General features: G+C 42.2%; 1 protein-coding gene across 1 annotated transcript in view; it reads right to left on the bottom strand.

The window, feature by feature from the left end:
* Positions 1-18,497, bottom strand: part of ESR1 (estrogen receptor 1) — a 427,711-nt gene that overhangs the window by 30,875 nt on the left and 378,339 nt on the right. The window contains exon 6 of the mRNA XM_006874352.1: positions 13,221-13,354. Coding sequence (XP_006874414.1) covers positions 13,221-13,354 — 134 coding nt within the window. The remainder of the gene's footprint in view (positions 1-13,220; positions 13,355-18,497) is intronic.

The following is an 18,497-nucleotide window of genomic DNA, read 5'->3' as shown; positions in this document are numbered from 1 at the left end:
TGGATTGCTAACCACAAGGACAGTGGCCCTAATGTACCAGTTGCTTCATGGAAGAAAGGCGAGGCTTTCTGCTCCCACAGGGCTTTGGAAACCCTATAAGAGTCACTGTGAATCAAAACTGACTTGGTGGCACACAAACAACCATTCAGTCAACCATGTATATGTGGACAAAAGTCACTGTATAAGACAATTTCTCACAAAATATGTGAGCTTGGGATGTTTCTGATATGATGTTTCTAACATGACCTGTGTGGAAATTCCTGAGTTAAGCATCTTTCACAATCAAGGACAATGCTGGGAGAAGAAAACTGTCTGCTTTCTGGAAGTTTGCACTCATCTAATTCCATGTGGAATTAATTAGAAGGTTCTAGTTACTCTTTCACCATATGTATACAATCTGTATACTCAGCAAATAACCCAAGAAACCGGAGCACATAAAGAAAAAACGTGGCATCAGGATTAAGGGAAGACTCATTAACAACCTGTGATATGCAGATGATACAACCTTGCTTGCTGAGAGTGAAGAGGACTTAAAATACAGATGGAAATCAAAGACTACAGCCTTCAGCATGGATCCACCTCAATGTAAAGAAAACAAATATCCTCATAATTGGACAAATAAATAACATCATGATAAATGGAGAAAAGACTTCATTTTACTTGGATCCATAATCAACATTATGGAAGCAGCAGTCAAGAAATTAAATGATGTATTGTATTAGGCAAATCTGCTGCACAAGACTTTTTAAAAATATTCAAGAGCAAAGACGTCATTTTAAGGACTAAGGCACGCCTGACTCAAACCATGATATTTTCAATAGCCTCATATGCATGTGAAAGTTGGCTAATGAATAAGAAAGATGCATTTAAATAATGGTGTTGGATAAGAATATTGAAAGTACCATGGACTGCCAGAAGAACAAACAAACCTGTGTTGGAAGTACAGCCAGAATCCTCCTTACAAGCCAGAATGGCAAAACTTTGTCTCTCATACTTCAGTCATGTTTTCAGGAGGGACCAATCCTTGGAGAAGGACATCAGGCTTGGTAACGAAGAGGGTCAGCAAAAACGAGGAAGATCCCCAACAAGATGGACTGACATAGTGGTGGCAGCAATGGGCTCAAGTGTAGCAGTTGTGAGGATGGAGTAGGACTGGGCAGTGTTCCGTTCTGTTGTGCATAGAGGCACTATGAGTCACAACTGACTTAATGGCCTAACAACAGTGATACCATGGACTTCCAGAAGAATGAACAAATTGTCTTAGAAGAGGTACAACCAGAATGTTCCTTAGAAGCGAGGGAGGTAAGACTTTGTGTCATGTAGTTTGAGCATGTTACCAGGAGAGTCCATCAAGAAGGACATCATGCTTGATAAAGTAGAGAGTTCGTGAAAAAGAAGACGCTCCTCACTGAGATGGGTTGACACAGTGGTTATAGCAGTGGGTTCAAACACAGCTCTGATTGTGAGCATGGCGCAGGACTGGGCTGTGTTTCGTTCTGCTGCATGTAGGGTCACTATTCGTTACATCTGACTCGAGGGCACTTAACAACATTTATATGAGCACTTTCACTGGCTGTTGGTAAAAGTGTAAGCTCAAGTAGCAAGTAACACGGAGAAATATTTCCATGCCTTCACCCAGCAATTCCACTTTCTAAAGATGTGTCCAAAGAAATAATCAAAAGTGACCAAAAAATGTAAAACACAAAAAATAAAGCATTATTTATAATATCAAAAAGATTTATATTATTATTTATAATATCGAAAAAAAAAATTTAAATCGCAGATTTGTTGAGTAAATGTTGTATCTTCAATGAAACATTATGCCACCATTGAAAATCATATTTTGAAAGAAAGTCCATGTAAAGTTTTTACATTGACATGGATTCAAACATATCAACTATGATGAAGATGGTACACAACTCGGCAACATTTTGTTCTGTGACACATAAAAGTCATCATGTGTTAGAATCAACTTGATGGCAACTAGCAACTCTGCAGCTATCAATACATAGAGATGCACAATTTGGATAGGAAAGAAAATGGTACCTCATATTAAGAACTCATCTATGTAGGCATTGTTCTAGTTGTTAACTAATATTAACAATAACCCTATGAATAAGTCCTGGTGTGGCGCTGTGGGTTAATGGGTCAGACTGCAAAGTCATTTGAACTGCAAGGTCGGTGGTTCAAGCTCACCAGCTCTTCCTTAGAAATCCTATACAGGGTCACTATGGGTCGGAACCAACTTGACAGCACTTAACAACAACAACTAGTACTATCGTAAGCTCCATTTGATGGACGATGAAACAAAAATACAGTGAGTTTAAGCAACTCTTCCAAAGAAATTGCTACAGCTAAGAAGTAACAAAAAGAGAATTTGACTTTGGCACCCGAATCCTTGCTCCTATCCCCTACACTGCGCTGTCATGGGATATAGCAAAACATCAACTGTGGTCAAATTTGATTTGCCTATTATTTGGTGGCATTAATTCCTTCATTAAATATTTTGATATTTAAAAATAAAATTATGAATTATTTCTATGTAATTTCTTCTTCTTTTTTACTTTATCATCTTGAGCTAAGACTGCCTACTTATCACTACTAAAGTACCAGCTTACTATAACCCCTGGGGTATCCTGACAGAGTATCAGGCCCCACTTTGCACCAGTTAAATTGGGATCTTTGGGGGTGGGTCCTCACGGCGAGTTTTTTCAAAGATGCCCCGAATGATTTAAATGTTAAGTCTATATTATGACTTACTGATCTAGATAATCCATCTATCCCTGAACTGTTTTCTCAGTAATACATTTTTTACTGGTGCTTGCGACTGCATCAGAATATAGCTGTTATACTGTAGGCATCTCAGATAAATAGAGTCCTGGTATGGTGGAATCCTGATATGGCACTGTGGATTAATGTTCCAGACTGCAAAGCCATTTGAACTGCAAGGTCGGTGGTTCAAGCTCACCAGTGGCTCCTCGGAAACCCTATACAGGGTTGCTATGGGTCAGAATCACCTTGAAGGCACTTCTAAACAACAACAACATTGTGTAGTAGGATAAGCACTTGACTGCAAGGTCAGTTTGAACCACAAAGTTGGAGGTTCAAATTCACCAACTGCTCCCTAGGAAACCCTATAATAGGGTCGCTGTGGGTCAGAACTGACTTGATGGCACTTAACCACAACAACAACAGATAAATAAAGAAAGAATAGAAGCAAACTAAATACATAGATGATGTTGTGGCATGCTACACAAACAAAGGGTTTGCAATGGTTCTGAATGAAATGATGGAAGCCTTGAACGATCATCATACATGTGCTTGTTGGAATGGGTCCATCAGACTCTGGACCACAGGCCCACACCCCAATTTTCTTGCAAACAGCCACGCAATGTCTGCAAAACATGATTATCACCAATATGCTTTTTAGTTTGGATCTAACTTGTGGATTTGTTTTTGTTTTATAATTAACAAACAAATGGAGTTTATATTCAGTTGCCCATTAAAGCATTAAATACAGATTTTCACATTTAAGCCACAATAAGAATATTTTAAATGAACAGTGGGGCAAATCTATATGTTATTCAAATAATGGGACAGGAGGAACATTAATCAAAGAGCCTAATTGGCTTAAGCTGTCTAGTAGGGTCTTTGTGAGTTAGAATGGACTAGATGGCATGCAACTGATTGAAAGGTCTGTGGTTCAAATGCCCCCATAAAGATGAGAGACAAGGCAACATTATGGAGCAGTTCTACTCGAACAACACCTGGGGTTGCCAGGAGTCCAGAAAGAGTCTGGGGTAACTAACAACAGTAGTTAGGAACACTATTCAAGTAGGTCAGCAACGGGGGAGTCCATAGTATTCAAAAATATTGGGTCTGTAAAGAGCTCTGGTAGCGTAGTGGTTACGAATCGGGCTGCGAACCTTAAGGTCAGAAGTTTGAAACTACCAGCCACTCCGTGGGAGAAAGATGAGGCTTTCTACTCCCGTAAAGATTTACAGCCTCGGAAACCCTGTACAGGGTCGCTATGGGTCGGAACCGACTCGACGGCACTTACCAACAACAACAACAACAACATTAGCTAAAGTTAAAGAATGTTAATTTACATCCTTTCTGAACCCTGGAAAAGACAGCGCACAATAGTCTGAACTGCGACCTACAAATAAAAGGCATTAGGAAGAACATCAAGGAACCCTGATGACTCGGTAACTAAGCACTTGGCCTCTAACCAAAAGGTCAATGGTTTGAACTGATTCCCCACAGCTCTATGGGAAACCCCCCTGGCAGTCTGCTCCTGGAAAGATTACAGCCTGGGAAGCCCTATGGGGTAATTCTACCCTTCCCTACAGTGTGCTGTGAGTTGGAATAGACTCAACAATGATGGATTTATTTGTTGTTGTTTTCGTGTGTCTGGTTAAGAAATTCAGCGAACACATTATAAAAACACCAAAACAACAACAACAACAACAAAAAAAAAACCCCGAAAAATGAAGCATCATAGACACAGAAGCCAGGGCTTTATCTTTGGAATGTGGGCAGAGCAAGCTAACATTCATTTGCATCTGTTATGGGCTTCATTAAGTAGGTGGTCATTTTTCCTGATAGCCACAAAGATGCTGTGAGCTAAGGATCTGTTACTTTTAAACACGAAGCTTCAGGAGAACAAGCAAAGGCCACCCCTCACCTCCCACATAAAAGGGGCAGCGTTGTTTCCACTTAACCTCTGTGACCAGTCCATACCACATTCTCAGGAAACCTACTGAGGCCATGAACCTTGCTTAAGGCCACCCCAGGGAAAGATTCCAAGTCTTCAATCTGTTGCCTATAAGCTCCAATTAGTTAGAGAGAAGTAGAGGACAAAACACTTAATAACTAGAAAGTGTCATTTATCTCAAAATAATGACAATAGACAGGGTCCCTGGTGAGGACATTTGGTGTTACAAAGAACTCGACAGATAATACAATCCAGTCCTCTCCAATGTGACAACAAAAGGCACACCTGTCAACAAGCCCGCTTGCTATTTCCAAGGACAGATCCTGTCAGAAACCTTCAACTGAGAAAATTAACAAGCCTCAGTGTATGCAAGCATGATGTTTTTAAAAAGTTCTTTCATCTAAATATAGGGATTCTCTAAGTTGTCTTATTCCTGAACTTTAAAACATAAATGCACTAAGCAATTGTCTACCAATACAGAACAACTTAAAAGACTTCAGCTGTGGAGAGAGGAATTGTTTATTGTGGTGCAAGGTTATTATATTTAATCATTAAATAAATACATCTTGGGCAAGATTGTGGCCTTGGGTGAACGCATGAAGGAAATGGGATTCCATCAGCGTCAGTATTGTATGTTTCAACCAGGCAGCCAGATGACAGGACACACCACGTTTACAAAGCAGAACTAGATGACAGACAACGGCTGACCCATTGTATGTTTATGTTTACTGTCTATGCTTCTGTGCAATGTTCCATATCCCTTGTTGGTGTTGCTGAATCAATACCAGGAAACACATTTCCATTTTCTAGCAGCCCATGGGATACTAGAAGGAAGTATGGCAGCAACTTGAAAATGTGATTCCTGGCATTCTTCCAACATCAGCAAAAAGGATTATGGAACATTGCACAGAAGTGGAGATAGCAAACAGAAACATGCAATGGCCTAGCTGTTTTCTGTCATCTAGTTTTCCTTTGTAAATATGGTGTGTCTTGTCATCTGGCTGCTTGAACGAAATATAGATTTCTATGGTTTTTCTAACTCTTCACTTCTCTTTATTGCTACATCAATTGAAAGAGAATGGTTGTCTGAAGATTTGTGTTTGCATGAGCAGGTGTTCAAAGCTACAATATTGCAATGTTGTTGTTGTTAAATGTCATCGAGTCAGTTCTGACTCATAGCAACTCTGTACAGGGTTTCTAAGGAGCAGCTGGTGGGTTTGAATTGCCAACCTTGTGGCTCAAACTGACCTTTTGGTCCAGTGCATTATCCTTCAGTGCCACACCAGGATTCCGTAATATTGCTAAGGTGGTGGTGGTGGTGGTTATGTGCCATGGAGTTGGTTCCTACTCATAGCGACCATGCATAGGGTTTCCAAGGCTATAAATCTTTACGGGAGCAGAAAGCCTCATTTTTCTCCCCTGGAACAGCTGGTAGTTTTGAACTGTTGACCTTGAGGTTAGCAGCCTGACTCGTAACCTCTATGCTACCAGAGCTCCTTACATGATTACAGTTGCACAAGACATTTCAGGAGTAACAAGTTGGCCTGCGAGAGGTGACATGGGGCTCCAGCCAGCACAGGGAAGATTTCCCAGTAGCTGGAGTACAACTGTGGATCAGGAAATAAAAGAGGGTGCTTTAATAATGAGAACAGAAGAGATGGAATCAGGGTCTGGTGGAGCTATAAAGAGCTGGTTGGATGGAGCGACTGAACAAAAGTGTGGAAGGCTCTTTGAAATTATTAGGGAACATAAAGGATTATGGTCATAAAGGGATTTGGAAAAGAGGTAACAGTAATCATTATAAAATTGAACTTGAAGGCCAAGTGTGGTCAATGTGTTTCTCTTACATATGGCCTTCTGATCTTTGGATTATAAGTCTACCAAAATGATTGGCTAGGCCTCAATATTACAAAGGGTTTAGTTATTCCACTATGCAAATGTTGTTGTTGTTATGTGCCGTGGAGTCAGTTCTGACACATAGCAACCCTGTTTCTGAGGCTGTAAATCTTTACGGGAACAGAAAACCTTTAAATAGGATCTGTAAAAATACCCAATGGGATTAAGTGATGTTGTGGGAATTGATCAATTTCTATGTAAATTTCATGTTATGGTTTACTGAGAGGTTTGTTAGTTTCCTGTTCTGCCTGGGAGGGCCAATCTCACAGAGGTTGAGTGGGGCCTCTCTACCATCAAGAAGAGCCTGGGGTAGAGAAGGTCCTTTAGACCTGGGGTCCCTGTGCTGAGAACACTCAAGACCCAGGAGAGAGAGCCTGTAACATTGGAGATGGCACACAACCGCCAGAAGAAGCAACAAACACAGCAGAACCCAGGGGTAGGGCAACAGCAGTAGCAGTGGGAGCCAGGAGACGAGTATGAGGCAGCTTCAGTGGACTTGCTGGCCCACACAGAGCAGTAGAGTCCTAAGTCCCTTCAGGCAGGAGGCTGACTGTGGAGTGGGCACCTCTGAGCACTTGTTGGCAGAGCTAATAATAGCTATAACTCTTGTCCAAGCAGGGCTGAGACCCACCTGATGGCTGGAATGGCCAAGAGAAGGGCCATCTGCCTGTGGGCGTGATTACAAACAATGGGAGGCATGTCTTGTGTGGCAGCTGTCCTGATTGAAGAACTGTATCCTGTCTCTTGAGCTGTGGCCTGTTATGTCACTACTGACCCTGATTCTGAGTTGTAGCCTGTTACTTCCTGAAGAAACCATATAATCATAAGTAGAATGTGTGTGCTCTGTTTGGCCAACAGAACTAGCAAACCCAGCAGAGAAGCAGCGAGTGCCCCGTGGAGAATGGCAGGTTTCAGAAATGGAGAAAAGTTGGAGAATGAGGTATGTCTGACCTGACAGGAATCAGCTTTCTGCTGACCCCGACTCTTACTCCTTCTCCTAAATGTAGACAGGTTCTGACACTAAATTACAGTCCAACCAAATATCTACTAAAGATGATGGGATTATATTGAGATTTTAACAGGTGAAATTTTCTGTCTTGAAAAATGTTCACAAAAAAAGATCACGTTCCCACAAACACCCTGGGTTGTGCAAACAGGTAATATGTGCAGTTGCTAATCCAAAAGTTGGAGGTTCAAGTCCACTCAAAAGCACCCTGGTGGTTTATGTTTCAACCATTGAAACCCTTATGGCGCACAGTTCTAGTCTGACATACATGGAGTTGCCAGGAGTCAGTATCAACCAGATGGCAGTTAATAAGGTGTGGTGTGGTTCTGACAGCATGCAGCCTCTGTGAGGACATACACTGAGGGTAAGAATAAGCAGTTGGACAGTGAGTGAACACATAACGAGTCCACAGTGGTTTCAAGACAGTCTTCATTCAAACCTTCCAATACTAAGGCTCAAATGACAATTATTATCCATGAAATCAGTCTTGCTTTCGATGTTTTCTAAGCATAATTAATTCCATTGAGAAAAGACAGAAACGAACTACATTTAAGCCACGGAGTTTCATCGGTGATACTTACAGCTGTCATGGGTTAAAGATGCACAACAATCCATGAGTCACACTGGGCACTTTATACACATTTTCCCCTTTATCCACTAATAACTCATGTTGTTAAGTGCTATTGAGTCAGCTCCGTCCCATAGCGACCTATATACGGTTTCTGAAGCTTTAAATGTTTGTGGAAGCAGAAAGCTTCATTTTTCTCCCACAGTAATCCAAGTAGAGAGGTATTATGTTTCTAATTTAATGGTTTGTTTGAAGTTCTCTATCTCTAGAGTATCCTGAAAGGACGATACAGTTTAGAGTGGACACATCATCAGGAAAGACAAATCTCTAGAAGACGACCTCATATTTGGTAGTATCGAGGGTCAGCAAAATGAGGAAAAAAATCTCCATGAGATAGATTTACACACTAGTCGAAGTAATAGACACAAACATACCAATGATCATGTGGATGGTGCTGTGGTGTTTGTTCTGTAATACCTAAGATTTCATGAGTTGGAGTTAACTCCATGGCAATTAACAACAACAGGAGCAGCTTAGGAAAAGTGGGACTTCCACGTCCACCTGATCACATTCACTAAATAAACATGTATTAAATAACTGAGTGTTGTCTCTCCCCAGGGTTGTTGTTAAGTGCCATCGAGTCGGTTCCGACCCATAGCAACCCTGGATAGGGTTTCTGAGGAGTGGCTGGTGAGCTTGAACCAGCAACCTTGCAGTTCAAACCGCTTTGCAGTCTGGCGCATTAACCCACAGCACTACACCAGAACTCCCTCCCCAGGGTAGACACTGTGAATACAAAAGAAGGAAGGCTAAGTAGTATAAATGGAGAATCAGGACATCCATGTATAAAGAACTAAAGAACAATTCAGAGTAAAGTGAGAAAATGCAACATTCATTTCTGTGCCTTTGGCACAAAGTTCAAAGCAGGGACTCAGTAAATGTTTATGGAATGAATCAGTGAGTGAAATCATCCAACCAACTAACCAAATGCTAAGTTGTACAACGAGAACTCTTAAGAACCACAATAGTCTAGAGAAAGAGAGCCCTTATGGACAAGATTGCCCAAATAAATGGAACTTTCCTGTGTAAGGTGGGTCTGGAAGAACAATAGATATTTGAACTGACATCAAAAAGAGCTGAAGTCACTTTGGGTTCAAGGAATGTCATCAGAAGGCACAGCGTGTCCTTCTGGGTCTGCTTCTGAAGGCCCAGCTCCCCATCCTTTTCCTCCTCATTCCCACGTCCTCCTAGCCTTCTGTCCTGAGCTCATCTGCTGTAATCCCATTGGCCCTACTCTTGAAGCATGTCTAGCCAGTTCTCACAATGCCTTTAAACTGGCATTCATTTCGTTAAGCATTTTTGGATTACCCAGGAATGGCTCTGTGTTTTGGTATGAAATAGGAAAACAATGTTTGTCCTATGGATTATTCTGGGCTCTTTCGAGTGAAGCAATGAATTATTCTAAATGAGGCAGAAATCACATCCAAACAGTTGTATACAGGATGTCCCATGGAAATTTTGGCATTTGGAAGACCCTCTCTAGGCTTCCAGAAAGACATTCTTAGCAGGTCTTCACAACAACCTTTCAATTCCTCTTGTGCCTCTGTCCACAAGTCAGGGCCAAGGTAAACATCGCCTCCTCTTACTTTGGTGACAAGGGCTCTACACGCAAGCTCCGGTTCCTCCAGACACTGAGACCTTGTTACCAGGAAGTCAGAAGTGTCTTCTAGTTCAGGTTTTCACAATCAGTTCCAGCCTTTCTCTGCCAGAGATTCCTGAAGTAAGAGTTACTTTGGTAATGTGACTCATGATCATTGAAAAGCTGCCCCAGCTCATAGTCATGAATTGGTTGACTTTTTAGAAAAATCCATACCTCCATTTGTAGGAGAAAATTGTTGATCATTGTAACCTACGTATGTTGGATGATTCTTTTTCAATGAAAGTGACTCCCTAAGAGCCTTGCTCTTTTTCACTCTGGTTTCCAAGAACAATAGGAGCCTCTAGGAGTTATGTTCAGCAGCAGATCTGCTTTTCCGAAAATAAGCTCACTTTTGTAGTGAAGGAAGTATTTACTTTACTACAGGGTTGAGAGGTAGCTGTCTTTTGTTACTGGTCTTATGAACCAGCAGAGCTGTCCTTGATTGAAAAACACAAGCTGTTGCCCTGCTATCTCATGTTTAAAAAACAAAACAAGACAAAAGCACAATAAATATAAATGAAGTCAGTATTCAGTGCCTTGTATTTCTAAAATAATGCTCTAATCCTTGAGGGGCAAGGAAGATCATGAGAAAGAGATGAAAAACAAGACATGGCAGAAAGTGTGACCAGTGTTAGAATTAGTCCAGTGGTGCCCCATAGTGGGAAATGATAGCTTTGAGGTTCCAGTGAAAGGCGTCACTAAAAAGTCCTCTAACAGGACTGATCACTTCCCTTTACCCCCTGAGGTTTTAAAACTCTGGGTCTAATAAGATTAGTCAACCAACTAACCTAATGATCAACTATGTGACTGTTGTTGTTGTTGTTAAGTGCCGTCAGTTGATTCGGTTCCAACTCATAGTCACCCTGTATAGGGTCCCTGAGGAACGGATGGTGAGCTTGAACCACTGACCTTGCAGTGTAAACTGACCTTCAGTCTAGAACATTAACCCGAAATACTACACCAGTACTCCACACTATGTGGTACAAACATGAAATCAACATCAACCTTGTTACTATGGCATCATTTGTGACTCACTCTGGCCTCATGGATGACACAGTGAGACTACCCCATAGGGTTTTCTTGGCTGCAATCTTTACAGAAGCAGATCACCAGATCTTTCCTCCACGGTACCATTGGAAGGGTTCCAATCACCAACTTGTAGATTACCATCTGAGTGCAAACTTATTGGCATTACCCAGGGATCTTGTACAAACACTAAGAACTAACAATAGTCAAGAGAAAGACTCATTATTAATAGTTTGAGGACAAAAGTTTTGCCTCTTTCTATATAATATTGAAACAAAACAAAATCAACCAACCAACCAACCAGACAAAATCCCTGTCCTACAAATAGAATGATGTGGCAGGATAAGCACCGGACTGCTAACCACAAGGTTGGTGGTTCAAACCCACTAGCTGCTGCTTGGAAACCCTATGCAGGGTCGCTATGATTCCATTGAGTAGGAATCAACTCGATGGCACTTAACAACAAAAAATAGAATATGAATAGAATCATATAATAAAAGAATATAGGAAATGGCTATATGAACTAAAGGAAATAACTTTTGATTCCCAAGATCAGAATATCCACTGCAGTTGATTGTACAACTCTGGTCAGTTTCACTTCCTAGCTAGGATATTATTTCCTGGTTAAAGTGGGAACAAAATCCCAACACCAGCTAGGCCTGCTTCCCCTGAAGTTAACAGATTACCCCCATGGAGGCCATGAGCATGTGCCAGCCCTCACCGAAGAAGGAGTAGGTCAGGACCTGGCACCGTGCAGCCGAGTGGCACCGGTCCCAGAACTCTCATCCAAATAAAGAGCCATTGTGGGATCTGGACCCGCCAATGTACAGGACAAGCAGCCCAGATGAAAAGCACAATGCGTGTGAGTGGGACCAGAAAGTTGAATGGAGTGGTAATCACATCCTCAGTGCAGATCGGATGATTTTTCATGTAACTTCATTCTGTAATTCAGTCCCTGCTCAGTGTAATAGTACAGATTGCCATTTATCAGTTAATAAGTGAGAATGATTACTATGCTAATCATTGAGCGGTATGGGTTACTAGCATGGGATAGGGTGGGAGGAGAAGTAGAAGACTGCATTCTGGAGGTGCTGTGGGGAGGTGGCAAGGGATTGACAGTCATCAGAAAAGAGAAGGAAGTGCTGGTTCTGTGCCTGCCTATGTATGTGGTCAATGCAATCAGCATTTCAGCTGCTCAGAATGTTGAGGCCAGATCTAATAAATGATTCCTAATGGATTTACTATGAAATTAAAGGAGACCTGGAACTTCCTGCAAAAGAATAAGGCATAGGGGATAGGTGGAGGGTCAAAAGGTTCAGGTTAAGGAAATTTGCTATGCAGTCTACAATCAACTGTTGAACTTCCAGTTCCCCTGGCTGTGGATCTACTGCTGAGATCCAAGTCCTGGAGGGGCTGGGAGGAGTCAAGGTGTTGAATCAGGCTGTGTCATAGTTTCCATCTGGGTGACCTGAAGCCAACCTCACTACAAATAAAACAGATGCCACTCTGAGCTAAGCTTTCTAACATGAAAATAGGAAGGGACAATCAAAATAGACTCCCCAAACCAAATGGAAAATGCCATCTGAGTGGGATCCGTTTACTGCATTCTAAGTTCTGCAGATTTAGAACCAGGTTTTTTGTTTTGCTTTAAGAAAAAACAAAAAAAACTCTGAGCCAACTGCATTGTTTTATCCAATCAGTTTTGACCAGACACATGGTCAGCCTGTCTCAAATAAATCTTTTTCCTGACGACCTGGAACATATAGTTGGTCAAAATTTGTTAGTAAGATTGGTAGGTTTGCTTACTTTATAACACGTATCAACAGATTTGTGTCTATATGCATATACTATTTCAATAAAAATATTCCCAATATCTGTGAAAGAACACAAATATGCTGGGGGGTGGGGAGAATAGGCCATTTGATTCACTTTGTATTCATCATATTTGACTGACCAGCATGGGTCTGGGTTTTTCCTTCATAACTTATCTACAATGATATTGTTGTTGTTGTGAATTGTTGCCAAGTTGGTTCTGACCCATAGCAACCCTATATAGGGTTTCTGAGGAGCAGCTGGTGAGCTTGAACTGCCAACCTTGCAGTTCAAGTCAATATTGCAGTCCAGCACATTAACTCTTAGCGCCACACCAGGACTCCTGGACAGTGATGGGTTATTTTAAATGTGTGTTACTTCTTTCCATTTATGATGCTTCACTTTTGTAGAGGTAGAGTGTATCTGATTGGAAAATACAAACAACAAATATTTCTGCTAGCAACCCGAATGAATTTCTCCCATATCATCAACTCACCAGAATTGAGTAAAATGATGGATTTGAGGCACACAAACTCCTCTCCTTGGACGTTCATCATACGGAATCGAGTTGATGTCGCCAGAAGCATGTCAAAGATCTCCACCATGCCCTCCACGCATTTCCCCTGGTTTCTATGAAAATGCATCAGGAAAAAAACATGTTTAAGGAAGTGGGTTTGTTCACAAACAGTCTGACAAGTAACCAAAAAGAGGGTTTCCGGAGGCATAAGGAAATGCAACATGAGTCTTCTGGAACTCTTCCAGCTCAAGACTTTTCATTCAACAAAATAGCTGAGGGTTTGAAAGGAGGAAAATACATGTGAAGACAAACAGCTTGTGAAACTTGATACTTTTTTGGTTTTTTTTTCATCATCAGAAGCTAGTACTTAATCTACACCCAGATCTCCACAGCTTGTCCACTCAGTATACAGTTCAGATGTGAGACACACTTCTCTTGATAGGAGTCTGCATATCCTTCAGTCTTCTGCTTGCTGTTGCCTACCACAGGCACACTGTGCTCTTCCCGTGTGTAGCAAATGCATCTTTGTATGAGCAAAAGAGTTCTGATGTGGTGCTGTAGGATAAGCACTGGACTGCTAACCACAAGGGCAATCGTTTAAAACTTCTAGCTGCTCCTAGGAAACACCGTACAGGGTAGTTATGAATTGAAACCAACTCGACAGCACTCAACAATAAAAACATGAACAAAAGAAGCAACCCTGCTATCGTAGTGAAGTGATTCACTGCTAACCAGACGGTTGGTGGTTTGAATGCACCAGCTACACCATGGAAAAAGATATGGCGGGCTGCTTTCATAAACATGACTTCCTTGGAAACTTTCTAGAGCACATCTACCCTGTCCTGTACGGTGGCTGAGTCAGAATCGACGGATGGCAGTGGAGTTCTCAGCAAAGAAAAGATTTCTTGGTGACACAATGGTTGAGTGCTTGTCTGCTGACTGAGAGGTTGGTTGTTAGAAACCACCTAGCGGTTCCATCAGAGAAAGACCACAAAACCTACCTCTGTAAAGATCACTGTTATTATTAAGTGCCGTTGAGTTGGTTCTGACTCATAGAGACCTTATATAGGGTTTTCAGCGAGTGGCTGGAAAGTTTGAACCACAGTCTAGGAAACCCAGTGAACCAGTTATACTCTGCCAAATGGAATAGCTGTGAGGCAATGATCAAGCTGGCAGCAGCACCTAACAACAGCAACCCAAATCCTAAACCGTCAAGTTGATGGAGACTCAACAGTGACTCTCTAGGGCAGTCGAACTGCTCCATAGGGTCCCAAGACTGTCAGTCTTTATGGAAACAAACGGTCACATCTTTTTCCTGAGGAGTGGCTGGTGGGTGGTCTCGACAACAATTAGCAAAAAAAAAGGTAGCCCACCTTCATGGACTAAAGGGGCTAGGGTTATAGCATGGGAATTTCCATTTTTACATTGAAATCGTTTTGAAGTTTGGGATTCTATATGCAACATTGTAAAGCAAGGAGTCCTGTACCTGCTGTGGCCAAGGGAGGGATAAAGAAAAAAAGATCTTCTCATTCTTGGTGATTTAATGCACAGATGGAAAACAATACACAATAACAGAAGTAGGTCCTTCATAAATTGCACGTTGTGTATCAGCGCTTCTGTGAGCCAGTGATCTATATCTTCGTGTTTCCCACATCTTGGCTTGTAGCTCTTTTGTAGTTGGAATGCTATAACATCAATGATGCATCCTGTCTTGAGTAAGTTTAAAGGACTGTGTCCAAATCCTTCTCTCTGAGGCTATGCATTGTTCACCATCTTAGTTTCAGGCTTTTGACATTCTCTGCTCTTGCTCACCATGGTGCTCTGAGTTACTCCCATATTTTGGGGGCTGGTTAGGAAAAGGTGCTAGGGTAAGGTGTGTTCTCTGGTGGAGGCTGGAGTCATGCCCATGATGCCTGGTGGACATCTACATGTGCCGCCATTGAATTCCAGATGAATGGCTTGCTAATCGATTGATAAAGAATGTCTTGCTCACAGTTTCTTAGGCTTGCTGTGATGTGACCTACGATTGCTTGGCGGATCTTTGTAGCAGCCTCCTCCTTCACCTCCAGCAATACTTGCTCACTACATCAACCTGCATGGGCCATACAGGTCACAATCAGTACAGTTGCCAGTGAGTCTTGAGCAAAAACTAAAAGGCTCCCACTCTGAACATCTAGGGTAGGGTACCTTGTTTGCCTTATCTATTTTATAGAAAAGCCATTGATACGGGGATGGTTATATTCACTGGGAGCCCTGGTGGTACTGTAGGGTAAGCACTGACGGTGAACCAAAAGGTGGGCCGTTCAAACTCACCAGCCATTCTGAGAGAGAAAGACAAGGTCTTCTGCTTTCATTAAGATTTACAGCCTCAGAAACCCTAGGCAAGGTCACTGTGAGTTGGAATTGACAGTGGATGGCAGTGGTTTATTTGTTCATTGAGATGGCAGCACAAGGAAACCTACTTGCTGGAATACAGATTCACTCTGCAAGTCCAGGACAACTCTGGTGGTGGTGGTGTGCCGTGGAGTAGGTTTCGACTCACAGTGACCCTGCATAGGATTTCTGAGACTGTCAATCTTTATAGGAACAGAAAGTCTCATCTTTCTTCATCATCATGGTTGGTAGTTTCGAACTACTGACCTTGAGGTTAGCAGCCCAACTCTACGAGAGTTCCTTCAGCATGGTTGGTAGTTTTAAACTGCTGACCTTGCTGTTCGCAGCCCAATTCGTAACCACTATGCTACCAGAGCTCTAGCACATCCTAAAAGTGGGGGTCATAGCATATGATACTAAATCCAAAAGTCTTGGCTTGAGCAGTAACCTTGCCTGCCCAGTGTGACCGAAGCTGATGAGACCCAGCATCTCCTCACAGAGCAGCTGCCCAGCTCTGCTCCTCACCTGGGCCCATGGGTCCTCCACCACACCTGGGACAGCCACATGTTCCCAGGGTACAGATCAAGGTGGGGCAGATGGTGGGATCCCAGTCTCATCACTGTTGCTGATGAGATGTTGCACTCAGTAAGCAGAAACTTGAAGCAGCCTTGATGTCTGTTGCCATGGTTGCTGCCTGACCACACAAGGTTTGCATTCCTCCATGTCTCACCTGGGGAGGGTGGTGATGTGGACATCACAGCACTGATGCTTCACTTAGAAGCTGTGTGGGTCTCCTGTGTGGATTGTGCACTGCTGAAGGCCACAGTGGAGTGGTCCTATGGGATGGCATCTCCACGGACAATCTTCTGTGGAGCAGAGCCTCCAGGGGCAGGGTGTAACAGGTCTTCATGACCTGGGGCAGACACCTTCACAGACTCTGTCGCTTCTCTGTCAATTGACTTAATGTTTATCCACAAGAACCCTTCTTCAGAGAACATTGCAACTCTCTGACTCAAAAGGTAAAGAATGGTCTTCTGAGAACTGAAGGAAATCCGTGGGAGTCTACATGCATTACACCACTATGAAGCCATTAGAGATCTGCTCACAAACTCTATAGTTCACATGATGGACTATGGTTTTTTGTTGTTGTCGTTTAAAGAGTCTTGATATGGTGCTGTAGGATAAGAACTGGACTGCAAGGTTCAAACTCACCATCTGGTCCTTGGAAACCCTATATAGGGTTTCCAACTATCAGTTGGAACTGAATTAATTGCACTTAACAACAACAACAACAAGAGAAGACAGCATCATTGGATCAAATCCAGCTAAGGAAATGAAACCCTGGCCAATGAGCATGATCAACTTAGTTGTCTTTTCTATGGCTCTTCCCTGAAACATATGGAATTTCAACACAGGGGTTGCTATGCAACTAGGGTGTCCATATGTTAGGCAGTCTGGTCTTGGGTAACCAGCATTCAAGGTGAAGGGGGCTACCGCAGCAACAGTTCCAGCCCCTCCTCTCCACCACATTGTGTGTTCTCCACTTAGCACTGTATGGCTCCCAGCCTGGTCCCTCACTCCTCGGGCCTCTGCAAGCTTCTCGGAACCTCTCTTCAGCCACTTCAAGGGACACATACACACAGGTTCACACACACACACACACACACACACACACACACACACATAAATGACAGCTCCTAATTACTTTCCTTCCCACCCTTCCCTCTCATGTTGATTCTCAAGTAATTAGCCCTTTACCATATGTCATGATGGATTGAACTGTGTCCTCCAAAAAGATAAAAGGAAGTCCTAATGCCCTATACCTGTGATGGTGACCTTGTTTGGAAATATGGTCACTAAGATGTTATCAGTTGGGTTAGCATGAGGTCATACTAGAATAGGGTAGGTGCTAATCCTATCCTACTGATGTCTTACTAAAAACACAGACACACAGAGGGAAGACTCCATGTGAAGATGCATCTACAAGCTAAGGCATGTCAAGGATTGTCAGTGGCCACCAGAAGCTAGGAGAGAGGTGAGGGACACATCTCCTCTTGCAATCCTCATATGGAATCAATATGATGGATACCCTGATTTGGACTCCTAGCCTTGAGAAGCCTTGTGTCCTTCATGGAAAAGTCATTGAAAACTGTGAGATGGTAGCTTTTTGCTCTTTACAACTGTCCACTTTGTGGTATTTTGCTATGGCAGCTCTTGGCAACCAAGACATTTGTGTTTTGTTTTGTTTTTTCAATCAACACTGTATTGTAGACTGTATTCAGGGCAACTAGACAAGAAACACACACAGTCACAGAGGCATCCATAATGGAAAGGAAGAAGTAAGACTATCTCTATTTGCATATGACAATACAGAAAATCCTAAGGAATCTGCAAAAGCAAAAACAAGTCAAAAACACTACGAGAGTTAATGAACAAGTTCAGCCAAGTTGCAGTATATAAGAGCAACAAACAAAAATAAATTGTGTTTCTGTACACTGGTAATGAAAATCTTAAAATAAAATTACAAAAATGATTTCATTTATAATAGTATCAAAAAATTATAGGATACTTAGCAATAAATTTTGCAAAAGACATATAAGATTTGTGCACTGGAAATTACAAAACAGGGCTGAAAGACATTAAATAAGACCTAAATAATTGTAAAGATACCCCATATCGTGGACTAAATGACTTACTATTGTTAAAATAGTTGTTGTTGTTGTTAAGTGCCATAGAGTCAGTACCAATTCATAGCAACCCTATACACAGCAGAACAAAACACTGCCCAATCTCGGGCCAACCTCACATCGTTGCTATGAACCGATTGATGCTGCCACTGTACCAATCCATCTTGTTGAGGGGGTCTTCCTCTTTTTCTCTGAC

The sequence above is a fragment of the Chrysochloris asiatica genome, unplaced genomic scaffold (genome assembly GCF_000296735.1).
Source record: "Chrysochloris asiatica unplaced genomic scaffold, ChrAsi1.0 scaffold00271, whole genome shotgun sequence".
Lineage (NCBI taxonomy): Eukaryota > Metazoa > Chordata > Mammalia > Afrosoricida > Chrysochloridae > Chrysochloris > Chrysochloris asiatica.
Note: the sequence above shows the minus strand (reverse complement) of the source record. Positions and strands in the feature narration are given on the sequence as shown.